This window comes from Nycticebus coucang, chromosome 12 (genome assembly GCF_027406575.1).
Source record: "Nycticebus coucang isolate mNycCou1 chromosome 12, mNycCou1.pri, whole genome shotgun sequence".
Lineage (NCBI taxonomy): Eukaryota > Metazoa > Chordata > Mammalia > Primates > Lorisidae > Nycticebus > Nycticebus coucang.
In genome coordinates, this window is record NC_069791.1 from 95,139,420 (window position 1) to 95,152,675 (window position 13,256).

Consider the following 13,256-nt stretch of genomic DNA (forward strand, 5'->3'; position numbering starts at 1 on the left):
AGGTACATTCTTCACACTGTTGTGCAATAAAACAGTGTCCCCAGCTGGAGGCGGTGGCTCATGCCTGTAATCTCAGCACTTTGGGAGGCTGATGTGGACGGATCGCCTGAGTTCAGGAGTTCAAGGCCAGCCTGAGCAAGAGCAAGACCCTGTCTCTAAAAAATAGCAGGGCGTTGTGACAGGTGCCTGTAGTCCCAGCTACTTGGGAGGCTGAGGCAAGAGAATCACTGGAGTCCAAGAGTTTGAGGTTGCTGTGAGCTGTGACGCCACAGCACTCTACCCAGGGCCACAAAGGAGACTCTGTCTCAAAACGAACAAACACAAACAAAAAACAGTGTCCTCATTAAACAGTAACTTCTCATTTCCCCTCCTCCAGCCCCTGGCAGCCACCATGCTACTTTCTGTCTCTGAATTTGACTCCTCTAGATCCCTCATATAAGTGGAATTGTACAGTATTTGTCTTTTTGTGACCTGGTTTCACTTAGTGTAATGTCCTCATGGCTCATCTGTGTTGTGGCATAAGTCAGACTTCCCTTTCTTTTTAAGGCTGAATAATATTCCATTATATGCATAGTTCACATTGAGCTTACCATCCATCTGTCGATGGCTATCTTGGTTGTTTCCACCTTTTGGCTATTGTGAATAATGCTGCTGTGATCATAGGTACACAGGTATACGCCTTTTTGAAAAACAAGATGTTCTGAATAAACCCATCTGCCCCCAAGGGCGTTAGAAGGGCCTGGGGAGGTAATGGTTTCCAGCACCAGAGAGATGATGTGGCTGGGTGGGCTCCGGACTGCCCTGGCGCAAATGTAGCTTCCCCTACTTACTAGCTGTAGGACGTGAGCAAGTTACTAATTACTTTTTTTTTTTTTTTTCTCATTAAACTTTGTTTTAATGGGTCTCAAAATTCTGTGACAGATTTTTGGTCATGTTGTTTCCATTAAAAAGTACTGATTTTAAAAACTAATAACTTAAAACTGCCACACAAAAAGAAACAAATGGTCCACAAAACATTTTCCTTTCCTTCTGAAGGTTTTAGGATGCATTGTTATCATTAACCAGTCTTTTACTATTAAACTTAAATGGCCAATTGAAACAAACAGTTCTGAGACCCTTTTTCCACCACTGATTAAGACTGGGGTGGCAGGTATTAGAGATAATATTCATTTAGCCTTCTGAGCTTTCTGGGCAGACTTGGTGACCTTGCCAGCTCCAGCAGCCTTCTTGTCCACTGCTTTGATGACACCAACAGCAACTGTCTGTCTCATGTCACAAACAGCAAAACGACCCAGAGGAGGATAATCTGAGAAGCTTTCAACACACATGGGTTTGCCAGGAACCATATCGATGATGGCGGTGTCACTGGATTTCAGGAATTTAGGGCCATCTTCCAGCTTTTTACCAGAGCGGTGGTCAATCTTTTCCTTCAGCTCAGCAAACTTGCAAGCAATGTGAGCTGTGTGACAATCCAGTACAGGAGCGTAGCCAGCACTAATTTGGCCTGGATGGTTCAGGATAATCACCTGAGCAGTGAAGCCAGCTGCTTCCATTGGTGGGTCATTTTTGCTATCACCAGCAACATTGCCACGACGAACATCTTTGACAGACACATTCTTGACGTTGAAGCCCACGTTGTCTCCTGGAAGAGCTTCACTCAAAGCTTCATGGTGCATTTCAACAGACTTTACTTCAGTTGTAACATTAACTGGAGCAAAGGTGACCACCATGCCAAGTTTGAGAACACCAGTCTCACTCGGCCCACAGGGACAGTACCAATACCACCAATTTCGTAGACATCCTGCAGAGGCAGACGCAAAGGCTTGTCAGTTGGACGAGTTGGTGGCAGAATGCAATCCAGAGCTTCAAGCAGCGTGGTTCCACTGGCATTGCCATCCTTCCGGGTGACTTTCCATCCCTTGAACCAAGGCATGTTTGCACTTGGCTCCAACATGTTGTCACCATTCCAACCAGAAATTGGCACAAATGCTACTGTGTCAGGGTCGTAGCCAATTTTCTTAACGTAAGTGCTGACTTCTTTAACGAGTTCCTCGTATCTCTTCTGGCTGTAGGGCGGCTCAGTGGAATCCATATTGTTAACACAATTAGTTGTTTCACACCCAGTGTGTAAGCCAGAAGGGCATGCTCATGGGTCTGCTCTTTGAGATACCAGCTTCAAATTCACCAACACCAGCCGCAACAATCAGGACAGCACAGTCAGCCTGAGATGTGCCTGTGATCATGTTTTTGATAAAGTCTCTGTGTCCTGGGGCATCAATGATAGTCACATAGTATTTGCTGGTCTCAAATTTCCACAGGGAGATATCAATGGTGATACCACGTTCACGTTCAGCCTTCAGTTTATCCAAGACCCACGCGTCCTTGAAGGAGCCCTTTCCCATCTCAGCAGCCTCTTTCTTAAATTTTTCAATGGTTCTCTTGTCAATGCCACCACATTTGTAGATCAGATGGCCAGTAGTGGTGGACTTGCCCGAATCTACATGTCCAATGACAACGATGTTGATATGAGTCTTTTCCTTCCCCATTTTGGATCGTATGGGAGGTTTTCACAACACCTGTGTTCTGGCGGCAAACCCGTTGCGAAAAAGCAAGTTACTAATTACTTAATCTCCTTTGCCTCACTTTCCTCATCTGTGAAATGAGAATACAAGCACCCACCTACCTGTGCAAGGATTGAGGGAGTTGTATGTGAAAAGCTGTCAAAAATGGTGTCTAATATATAGGAAACAGTAAATACTAATCCCCAGAGCCACACTCTCACTAATCCAATTTCACAGAGTTGGAATCTGAGACCTGAGACTTCCCCCCGGGGCACCTAGCTTGGTGGTGGTGAGGCTGGGGCAAGGCCTGGGCACCCTGACACCAGCGCAGCCACAGTAGGTTCTGATTCTCTGAAGAGACGCATTTGTGGAAGGGGCTGCCACGTGAGGAAGAAGAGTGTGGCAGGAAATAGCCCCAGCCATGCTGGGTCCCCAGGGGCTGGTTTGACCGGGGCAGGGGGTCTCACTTGCCACGTGACCTTGAGTCTCAGCTTCTCCCCCTGTGATTAGGGGATGCTAATTCCCACGAAGGGCTCACTCTGTGACAAGCACATACTTTTATGTGACTTATCTTCACAACTCAGTGAGGAAGTGCCCATGAGGACCCCAGATTTTGGAGTCAGAGGACCTGGGTTCAAATTCCGGATCCACCATTAACTTTATGACCTTGGACAAGCCCACTTGACCTCTCTGCATCTGTTTCCCCCTCTCTAAAGAAGAGAACAATACCTACCTTTGTGATCATTTTGAGGATAAGAGTTTAAATATACACAAGCTTTTACTTAGCATGTGTCTGGCACACAGTAAGCCCATAGAATAGAAATAAAGCCCTGTCCCAGGCAGGGAAACTGAGGTGCAAAGCGTTTGGAGGATTTGTCTATAGTCAGCATCCTAAAAGATGGCAGGGCGGGGGTTCCCACCTGCTCTCTAGACCACAGACTCCACGTGTGGGAAGGCACACACAGTGCTGTGGGCATGCCTTGTACATCTGGCCTAACTACTCCGCTCCTTCCCAGCGTGGGTCAGAAGCAGCTCCTGTGTCTGGCACGTGCCCTTCTCCGGAAAACCCAGATCCTCATCCTGGACGAAGCCACAGCGGCCGTGGACCCGGGCACCGAGCTGCAGATGCAGGCCTCCCTCGGGCGCTGCTTTGCCCAGTGCACTGTGCTGCTCATCGCCCACCGCCTGAGCTCCGTGATGGACTGCATGCGGTAAGGCCCCTGCCCTTGGCCACAAGGCTCAGGGCGTAGAGCTGAAAGGGCCCCGAGGGACACATGCCCCACAGTGTTCCAACCTGGCTGTCAGGGTCCGAAACCTCCACAGGAAGTGGCGCTCCAGAGGAGCAAACCTCAGCCCAGACACGCTAAACTCTCAGAGCCGCCCAGTGCCTGGACTGGTGGCCCAAGAGCCATCCTGCCTCCCTCTCTCCTGCAGGATACTGGTCATGGACAAGGGGCAGGTGGCAGAGAGTGGCAGCCCGGCCCAGCTGCTGGCCCAGAAGGGCCTGTTCTATAGGCTGGCCCAGGAGTCAGGCCTGGCCTGAGCCAGGCCCCTCCACCGACCCCCACTGCCCGGACAGCCTGCAGCACCCTGGAGATGCAAGTGACCCGGACGGCTTGGGAGGCTCCACACGATGTTGAGTCTACACCCCTCTTTACTCCCTGGGAGGAAAATGGCAGAGAAAGTGGCTGGTTATCACAGAGCATCAGACCCCAAAACACAGGGCCCACCCAGCCCTGTCCACCTTGGAGCCAGTGTCACAGCAGCCCTCAGCCCTGCCTGCCCCTGGACTCCCAGGCTCCCCTCCCACCCATTAAGTTAGGATGCCTAGGGCTAGGGACAGCCACCGCATGTGTGCTTTTTATAGTTTCACATTTCATTTTGGGCTAATTTTAAAGAACAAATAATTCGGGGAGACCTTTAGCCCCTTAGCCCATTTCTCCCAAAGGTAACATCTTGTAAAACTCTAGTCAGTATCACCACCAGGAAAGATATGGACATTGACACAATTTGTAATACCAGTCGTGTTCAGATTTCCCACCTGAGTTCATTTGTGTGTGCTTAATTCTATATAGTTCTATCACACATTTGTGTATCCACCACAGTGAGGGCACACGGTGGTCCCCAGTGGGTCCCCCCAGCACCTGCTGATCAGGTGTCTGCCATGGCGTTAAAGCTCCCCTGTCTGATTTCAGGGTGGAGGGGGAGTGGGAGAATTGGGGCACAGGGACTGAGAACTACTGCCTGCACCCACCCCTTATCCCCCACCCCCAAGGGCTCCAAGGAGACACACAGCCAGGTGCCCACACCAAGCATGGTGCAATCTGGGCATCGGCAAGTATCACGTGAGTGTTCCGTTCCCAACACTGGGAGGAGCCAGGACTCTGTGGCCCCTGGGACTTGGCACATGTCATGCAGCTTCCTGGGGAGCCCCAGCAGCCAGTGTTTCTGTTCACACTTCTGCTGCAGGTGCCGTGCGGTCGGGACAGACCCGGCTGAAGTGGGGGAATTCCTTCTTCGTGCCTGTTTGTGACAATAGTCAGAAAGCCAACACTGGACTCACATAGCCAGCTGTAGGAACCAGAGAGAGGAACAAAGAGCCTAAGAGAGCCACACCTAAGGTCACTCAGACCGCTGTGTGAGACAGGGCAGTGTGAGACATCAGCTTTCTCACCCTTAACACTGTTGTCATGTGGGGCCGGATAACTCCTTGCTGTGGGGGCCTGTCCTTTGCGTGGCTGGACGCTCAGCACCATCCCTGGCCTCTAGCCACTGGGTGCTAGTAGCAGACTCCACAGACCTTGTAGTTGTGACCGCGGAGATCAAAGCACCTGGTTCACAATCACTGGTCGGGCGGTGCCTGTGGCTCAACGGGGTAGGGCGCTGCCCCATATGCTGGAGGTGGTGGGTTCAAACCCAGCCCCAGCCAAAAAAAAAAACCGCAAAAAAAAAAAAAGAGAATCACTGGTCAACCGGCCCCACTGCCATGGATAACCTAGGGCAGCAGTTGTGCTGGTGCGGGGGTCAGGGAATGGATACCCACCTGCTATCCAGAACGCAGGGCCTGCTGTGCCCCAGCCAGGTCAGGGGGACTTTGATAGCCCATCCTGACAGAGGGATGTGTGATCCCCTCTTGGGCCCAGGGTAATCTAACTCTAATCACAGCTTCCATCTCCTTTGGCCAAAATACGGCCAGCAGCTCACATGGGTACCTTTGAAGTGAGCCCTCACTGCCCCCAACGGTGCTCCAAAGCCTGGGCCCAAGGTGCTTACCTCTTATTGGCCCCATTCTACAGGGGAGGAAACCGAGGCTCAGAGAGTTGACATGACTTGCCAAAGTCACCTGCTAGTAAGTGGCAGAGTGGGGACCTACTCCTGGGTTTATCTAATGCCACAGCGTTGTCCATCCTTTAGAGAAAGAGAAGGATGTCTCTGCCCCCAGTCTCCTCTGCAGAGAGATCACAAGCAGAGGCTGCCGGGCTTGACAAACTCAGCTGGGGTTGCTCCCGGGCCACCAGAGCCTCTTTCTTTCTTTTGTTTTTTTTTGAGACAGCCTCAAGCTGTCACCCTGGGTAGACTGCGGGCATCACAGCTCACAGCAACCTCCAACTCCTGGGCTCAAGCGATTCTCCTGTCTCCACCTCACAAGTAGCTGGGACTACAGGCGCCCACAACGCCTGGGTATTTTTTGGTTGCAGCCATCATTGTTGTTTGGCGGGCAGGGCTGGATTCGAACCTGCCAGCTCAAGTGTATGTGGCTGGTGCCTTAGCTGCTTGAGCCACAGGCGCCAAGCCAGAGCCTCTTTCATAGACCAGCATTGGCCAGAGAGCAGAGAATGGGCCACGGGTGGCCAGCACATGGGAGCTAGTGCCCAAGATACCTGCTAACAAGATTGCTGTTGGACCCACATCACAGTGGCCTGGATGCCAGCCAGCAAGGCCCAGCAGGCAGGAGGAACACAGGTGAGACCCAGCAAAACTGTAGACACTTTCCTCAGCCAGTGCTGCTCCAGTGGGCCCTTTATCCTCACCACTGTCACCGTGTCACTGCAAACACATAACTGTATGCCCCAGATGCTGCTCTACACACCTACAACAGGTCATCTGGTTGACTCTCACAACCAGAGGAGAAAGGCACCATCAACTGGGCCACTTTAATGAAGAGGAGGCTACCATCAGGCCACCTTCATGGATGTCCTATGATTAGGCCATTCAGCCCCCCCGGACAGATGAGAAAACCGATCACGTAACCAGGTGTCTTCCCCGCCTAGGTCATTGGGTTTCAGAGCCCTTGACCTTATCATCAGGCCACGTGGCCTCTTCTTGAGCTCTAGGCTGTCAGCTCACTGCGAAAAACTGACTCCTGCTCTAGAATCCCACCATGAGGACGAAAGTAGGGAGGGGCTCCCTTTCTTCCCTGAGCTGAGGGAGCCTGACATGGTGCACAGCTCAGAGACTCAGTCAGTGTGGATTATGTGACGGAGAAGGGGAGGGACAGATGAATGACCACCACGTATGAAGGAGTCCTCAGGGCCAGGCCTGGTGCTGGGTGCCTTTCCTGACCTACTTTTGTCCTCACAACCACCTGGCAGGAGGATGAAATAGCCCTGGCTGAACTGACAGGAAACCACAGCTCTGGGAAGGCCAGTTCCACCAGGAGGCCCCTGTGATTCCACCCTTAGCACGGGCTCTGTCCCCAGCAAGGCAGCCAGTCGCCAGTGCGTGCTGTGTGCCTGTGCTCTCACGGCAGGACCTCAGCACTCATGGAGCTGCCAGCCATTCCGAAACAGGGAAGAGGACCTTTGAAAAGCAGCATGAAGACCATGGGGGCCAGAGATGGCAGGAAGCCAGGTGGTGCAGAACTTGCCCTGGTAGCAGTACTGGCTGCTACTCTGCGGCAGGGACATGGGGGATGTGATTTGAGAGCTGTGAGGGAGGGACACAGGGGATGTGAGGCAAGAGCTGTGTGTTTTGAAGGGATCCCTATGGCTGCCAAGTCGAGAACAGACTGAGGGTGGCTGGGGGCTGGCTAGGGGCAGGGGCACCCAGCTGCCCCACCCAGCACACACCAGGTGGAGCTCTCAGAGACTCGCTCAGGACCTGACCCAGGATTCTAATCCTCAGAGTCAGGCTCTGAGACAGAAATAAACATCTCACATCTAATATGAAGCCGCCTTGGCTGGCAGATCCACATACTAATTCCAAGTCATGGCCTCACTGGCTTTTAACTGAGCTTCATTGTACTATAGTCTCTGACTTCTACCAGGGACAGCAGCACTTGAGAGACAGCTTCCAGCACTCAATGTTCCCCCGTTTGTGTACCTGGTGCATGGTTTTAGGGTTTGGCTGAAATGGTGGCTCCCCAAACACAGGCATTCCTCACTACCCTGACTCACCCAATTCAAAGCCAGAAATCAAACACGTTAGTCTCACTATCCCACTATCTAAAACTTAGAGAGCCCACCAATTCGGACAGGGAGAAAGACTTCCCTTTCACACGCTGCCCTGCACCCCCAGCGTCCTCTGTGGTTTGGCTGAGGCCACGTGACTCCTTTTGGCCCATGGACCTCACTTCCTGTCTGAGTGGCCCATTATCCTGCCCCCACTGTGGGGGACCTGCAAGCCAGCCGCCGTTGGGAGATCAGTATAGTCCAGATCGGTGGCCCTGTGGAAAGCAGCTGCCCTAGAGAGGCGCCTGACCCTCACCAAGAACTGCATGAGTGAGAAATAAACCCATGTTCATCTCCCAAGACTTTAAAAGGCCAACTGGTTAATGAAGCACAGCCTCACCTATCTTGATGCAAAGGGACTTTCAAGAGTCATTCTGGGCACAAGTGATTGGTGACTCACCTTTGTCCTAGAACTGGACCTAGGCTACATGTACCACACACATCACAGCTCAATTTTGTAATAACCCAGGGGCTAGGATCAGCCTGGTTTTACAACCAGAGTAACTGAGGCACCAAGGCTACATGACAAGGGTCGCATGGCCAGCAAAGGGCAAGAACAGGACTCAAACATGGGTCTATCTGACCCTGAGGCCCTGGCTGTGTCCACCTTGCCAGTGTGCTGTCTCCCCACTAAGCCCCACCTGACCCTTGACCTTTACACTCCCGGTTACTGGCAATGGCTCTTGCTGGAGGCAGCAGGCTTGTCAAAGGGAAAGAAGCCGCGACAGGAGGATGCTGCCTCCTGACCCCACTAGAGGGCTGGAACTTTTGCTGATGCCCCAAAGAAAATGGAACAGTCATTTAGAAAGAAATAAAATATATATTTTTTACTGCAAATATTCATGTTTCCAGTGTAAGTCATTACAAAAAGACCCCTCCCAAAAAACTTGGTTTTTTAGCTAATGTGAAAAGAATGGTATAACTTACAAAAAAATAAATATTTCCACCTAAAAGAAAGAAACGCTCTGGGTTTGAAGCCGCCAAGGTAAGTCACAGCAAGCAGGAACGTTGGGGCAGCCGTCAGTTCCCGCCGCTTTCTAGGTCTTACTTTGTTCTCCACCCAAGACCTCTCGAGCAGAGACTCCGAAGGACTCTGCTTCTCCATTTCCTCCCAGGAACGCAGGGGACCCAGTGGCAGGCACAGGCCCAGCTTTGGACTATTCCCCGGGGGTGCTGCTCCTTAGCCTAATACTTCCTTCCAAGAAAGTGAAGTCGTGAGACTATTTTTCTCCCAGGAGAACTTATATATATAAAAAAAATTTTCTGCTATTCGAGGATGGATTCTTTTCTCATCCACAGAAGAGAATCGTTAACTCAAAGTCAAGCTCCCCGCCGTGCCTCCCCTTGGCAGCTAACTCGATGCCAATGGTGCGGAATTAAAACCCAGAACTGAGAAGACTCAAAGGGACCCTTCCTGGTACCCGCTGGTAATCTGTGGAGGCACGTCGTGCCCTTCGCTTTTGATATTTCGTAACCTTTAGCAGACCTTCCTCTCCGGGTACCTGGAGGGGTAAAGGAAAAAGGCAGGAAGGAAAGCGAGGCAGACTGGAGCACCGGGTAGGTGAGCCCAAGCTGGGCAGTCAGCTCTGAGACTACAAGCCCCAGGCCCAGAGTCCACTAGTCCAGCTAAGTCCCTTGGATGAGGACACGTGCCCCAGGGAGGCAGCTCTGAGATGTCAGCTCCCAGTGTCTGAGTGCCTGGAAGACCAGATGTTGGCAGGAGGACTGTCCAGTTCTGGGGACTCACTGCCCACAGGGGAGAATGATTTTCACCAAGCCCCTCAAACCTTAAAGCTGCAGTCTCAAGGAAATGAAGCTTTCTGGGTGGAACCAGATAAGCATGTTGGAGCACTAAAGGGGCCAGGAGTTTCTTGAAGATTTAGAATCCACCAGCTTTGGTGGAGAGACCCAAGGCAGTTGGCTGGATTTGGTCACTAGCATATTCTGTACAACCGATTCCCCCTGGAAGTCTGGCTGCCAAACCTCTGCTTTGGGAAGCAGCAGGGGCACAGCGTGCACTCCCAGGGCGTGAGAACATGCATGTTGTCTCAAAGGGGCCCCAGAGGTGAGGAGGTGCGTTCTGGGTGGGATGCGCCTCTCTCTCCTTTGTCTTCATGGCCATTTCCAGGCAGGGGCAGAATGGTGGCTGCTGCTGCTTGGATTAGTTTCAGTTTTTTGGGGTTTGGTTTCTTGATTTTTGGTTTGGTATAGGAGGCTTGGTTTCCCGAGGACGCTGACATCCCTGAATGCTGGCATGCTGGCCCTGCAGTTCTGGCCAGGTGTGCCAGGTCTAGGCTCACGCCAAGCCAGCATCTTTGGCCATGTCGTAGAAGAGACCTTTCTGCTGTAGGAGGTCAGAGGGGCTGCCACACTCCCGGATTTCTCCTTTGTCCAAGACGATCACCCTGCAGGAGAGGGCCACACATGAGGGTAGGAAAGGGGGTGGTACTTGTGGTCCTGGGAGCTGCCTCAGCAAGTTGCTGCTTCAGGCTGGACTCCTGAGATCTTCTGCCAGGACTCATGCAGCAGTCTTCTGGCTGACTGCCCATCCTCAATCCCTACTTCTAGTCAAGGTCAAATTCCCATGAGGCTTAGTCATTAATATCTACTGTCACCTTCGATAATGGTGGGAACAGTAATGATCACAGTGGTACCGATTACACTCATTGTCCTATTACACTCAGAATAAAAGAAAAAGATCTTACCATCGTCTACAACAGTAGTTGGCAACCTTTATCTGAAAAGGGCCAGATAACAAATATTTTCGGCTCTGTGGGCCATCTGGTTTCTGTTAGAACCTCTCATCTCTGCTGTGTTTATAGTCTGAACATACACGACCATAGGAAAATGAACAGGCATGGCTGTGTGCCAATAAAACTTTAATCACAGAAATATGCAGAGGGCCAGATTCGGCCCATGGGCCGTAGTTTGCTGACCCTGGCACACATTTTCCTATGGGATCCAACACATCCTACTTTTGACATCATTCTGATTATGTCCCTCTGGAACTCAAAAGTGCCAACACAGCACCCGTCACACACACGTAGTAGGTGCCTGGTGATCTTTTAAAAATGTCATGTCATTCTTTTGCTGAAAACCTGTTCACAGCTTTACAGTGCTCCGAGAACAATTCCAAACTTCTCACTGTAGTTACATGGTGCTCTAAGATTTAATCTTCCAGCCTCATCTCCTACCACAGGAGACAGGCTGTTCTCTTGCTAGCCTCTGAATTCAGTAAATGTGTTCCCATTTCCAGGACCACTTCAGAAGCTCTGTACCCTCTCTCCAGAATGTTCTTCCTTTAGATCAAATGTTAGCTAACTGCGGCCCACAGGCTAAAATCTGGCCCACTGCTTGTGTTTATGAAAAAAGTCTTATCAGAACACAGCTATTCCTATTCATTTGCATATTGCCTATGGTTGCTTTCGTGCTAGAATGTCAGAGACCATTGGCCCACAAAGTGGAACCTATTCTGACCCTTTACAGGAAAAGGGTGCTGATCTCTGTCCTGGATTTCCTATAGCCAACTCAGCTCAAATGCTACCTCCTCAGAGATGCCTTCTCTGACCACACATGCTAAATTCAATACCCTCAAGATCCAGGCACCAGGGCCATAATATAACTTCTGCGGGCCACACACACTGATGCCTGTGTGAGCTGTTTTCTCCATACAAAAATGCCAACACAGTCACTAAAAACGAATGTAATCTAGTCTACATTATATTTACTTCTTCTCTTCTCCATTTATTTAATTAATTTACTTATTTTTTTGAGACAAAGTCACTTCATCTCCTACCATAGGTATGCTATGGTGTCATACCTCACAGCAACCTCAAACTCCTGAGCTTAAGTGATCATCTTGCCTCAGCCTCCCGAGTAGCTGGGAGGTGCGTACCACAACACCTGGCTATTTTTAGAGATGAAGTCTCACACCGGCTCAGGCTGGTCTCAAACTTTTAAGCTCAGATGATCTACCCACCCTGGCCTCCCAGATCGCTAGGATTCCAGGCGTCAGCCTCAAGGCCTGGCCTTTTCTTCTCATTTTTATGGGTTTTTTTTTTTTTTTGCAGTTTTTGGCCGGGGCTGAGTTTGAACCCGCTACCTCTGGCATATGGGGCCGGTGCCCTACTCCTTTGAGCCACAGGGCCTGGCCTTTTCTTCTCATTTTTAAAAGACAATTAAACATTTCCATGGAGCCCAGGAACTGTGCCTCTGGTGCTCGGGGGACACACCGGCCCCACCTGTAATCGCTGCTCTGTCCTCTTGTTAGGTCTCCTCCCCAGCACTTAACAGTCCTCTGAACCACGTGGGTTTGCTGCTCTGTTCATTGTCTGTCTCCCTCATCTAAGCTGCTCTGTCTCTGAGGCAGGTCCCTTGTCTGACAATACCCTGGCAAAGTCCCCAGTGCCCAGGACAGTTCCAGGAACCTGGCAGGTGCACCATGCAGATGTGCTAACTGCCTGAATGACTGAGTGGTGTCAGAAATAACTGGAACTATCTGGGATAAAGATAGGAGCCACCACCTGGTGCTGTCACTAGGCATTAAGGACAGTATTGGACAAAAGAACGAGGGGGTCAGTGAACCACCCCCAAAGCCTAGAGGCCTCTGTGCCAGGGGATCACCTGGTATAGTCCATGATGGTGTTGAGACGGTGAGCGATGGTGAGAACGGTACAGCCCTCAAACTGCGTCCGGATGGTAGACTGAATGAGGTCGTCTGTTTCCAGGTCCACAGCTGCTGTGGCCTCATCCAACACAAGGATCTTCGTCTTCCTCAGCAGGGCCCGGGCTAGGCATACAAGCTGTCTCTGCCCGATGCTTGATAGGAAGAAAAAGACCAGGAGATAGTGTCAGACTACCCTGACCCTAACCTAGGCCTGGGCTGGGAGAAGAAAGAGACACTGTGTTGCTTAGACCAGGAGAGCGCGTCCCACTCCCTGCACCTGTGCCTGTAGCAGACATCACCAATCAATCAGATGTGTCACCCATTATACAAAAAACAGGCTCAGAATCATTTTCAGCATGGGGCTCAGAGGTGATGGTCAAAATATTTTCGGCGTAGTAGTTAGCAAAATGACACCATATCCACACTTCCTGATGTAGTGGTTAGCAAAATCCAACTGTGGGGTCATTACCCCTTGCTCTGGACTCAGCTCTGTGCCCTGCTTTGGCCCATGGGAAGCTGACCAACATGAGGCTGGCAGAGGTTTGCCACAGAGTGCAGAGCAAGGCTTGCTCAGCTTTG

The 13,256-nt window shown here is 51.1% G+C and overlaps 2 protein-coding genes and 1 pseudogene across 9 annotated transcripts in view; 1 reads left to right on the plus strand and 2 right to left on the minus strand.

Annotated features, from left to right (window-relative positions):
* ABCC6 (ATP binding cassette subfamily C member 6) overlaps positions 1-8,813 on the plus strand; it is a 59,681-nt gene extending 50,868 nt beyond the window's left edge. For 2 of the 3 annotated variants that reach the window (XM_053557319.1, XM_053557318.1), the window contains exons 30-31: positions 3,578-3,772; positions 3,996-8,691. In XM_053557319.1, the coding sequence (XP_053413294.1) occupies positions 3,578-3,772; positions 3,996-4,104 (304 nt within the window). In that variant the 3' untranslated portion in view covers positions 4,105-8,691. Of the gene's footprint in view, positions 1-3,577; positions 3,773-3,995 lie in introns of all 3 variants that reach the window. The other variant, XR_008373414.1, reaches the window with a different exon arrangement.
* Positions 850-2,608, minus strand: LOC128562394 (elongation factor 1-alpha 1-like; annotated as a pseudogene). Its single transcript, XR_008373416.1, has one exon. The product of XR_008373416.1 is annotated as an elongation factor 1-alpha 1-like (transcript).
* Positions 8,814-8,823: 10 nt separating the features above from the next.
* Positions 8,824-13,256, minus strand: part of ABCC1 (ATP binding cassette subfamily C member 1) — a 153,627-nt gene continuing 149,194 nt past the window's right edge. For all 5 annotated transcript variants that reach the window (XM_053557315.1, XM_053557314.1, XM_053557313.1 and 2 more), the window contains 2 exons: positions 12,635-12,829; positions 8,824-10,416 (listed from right to left, as the gene is read on the minus strand). In XM_053557315.1, the coding sequence (XP_053413290.1) occupies positions 10,308-10,416; positions 12,635-12,829 (304 nt within the window). In that variant the 3' untranslated portion in view covers positions 8,824-10,307. The remainder of the gene's footprint in view (positions 10,417-12,634; positions 12,830-13,256) is intronic.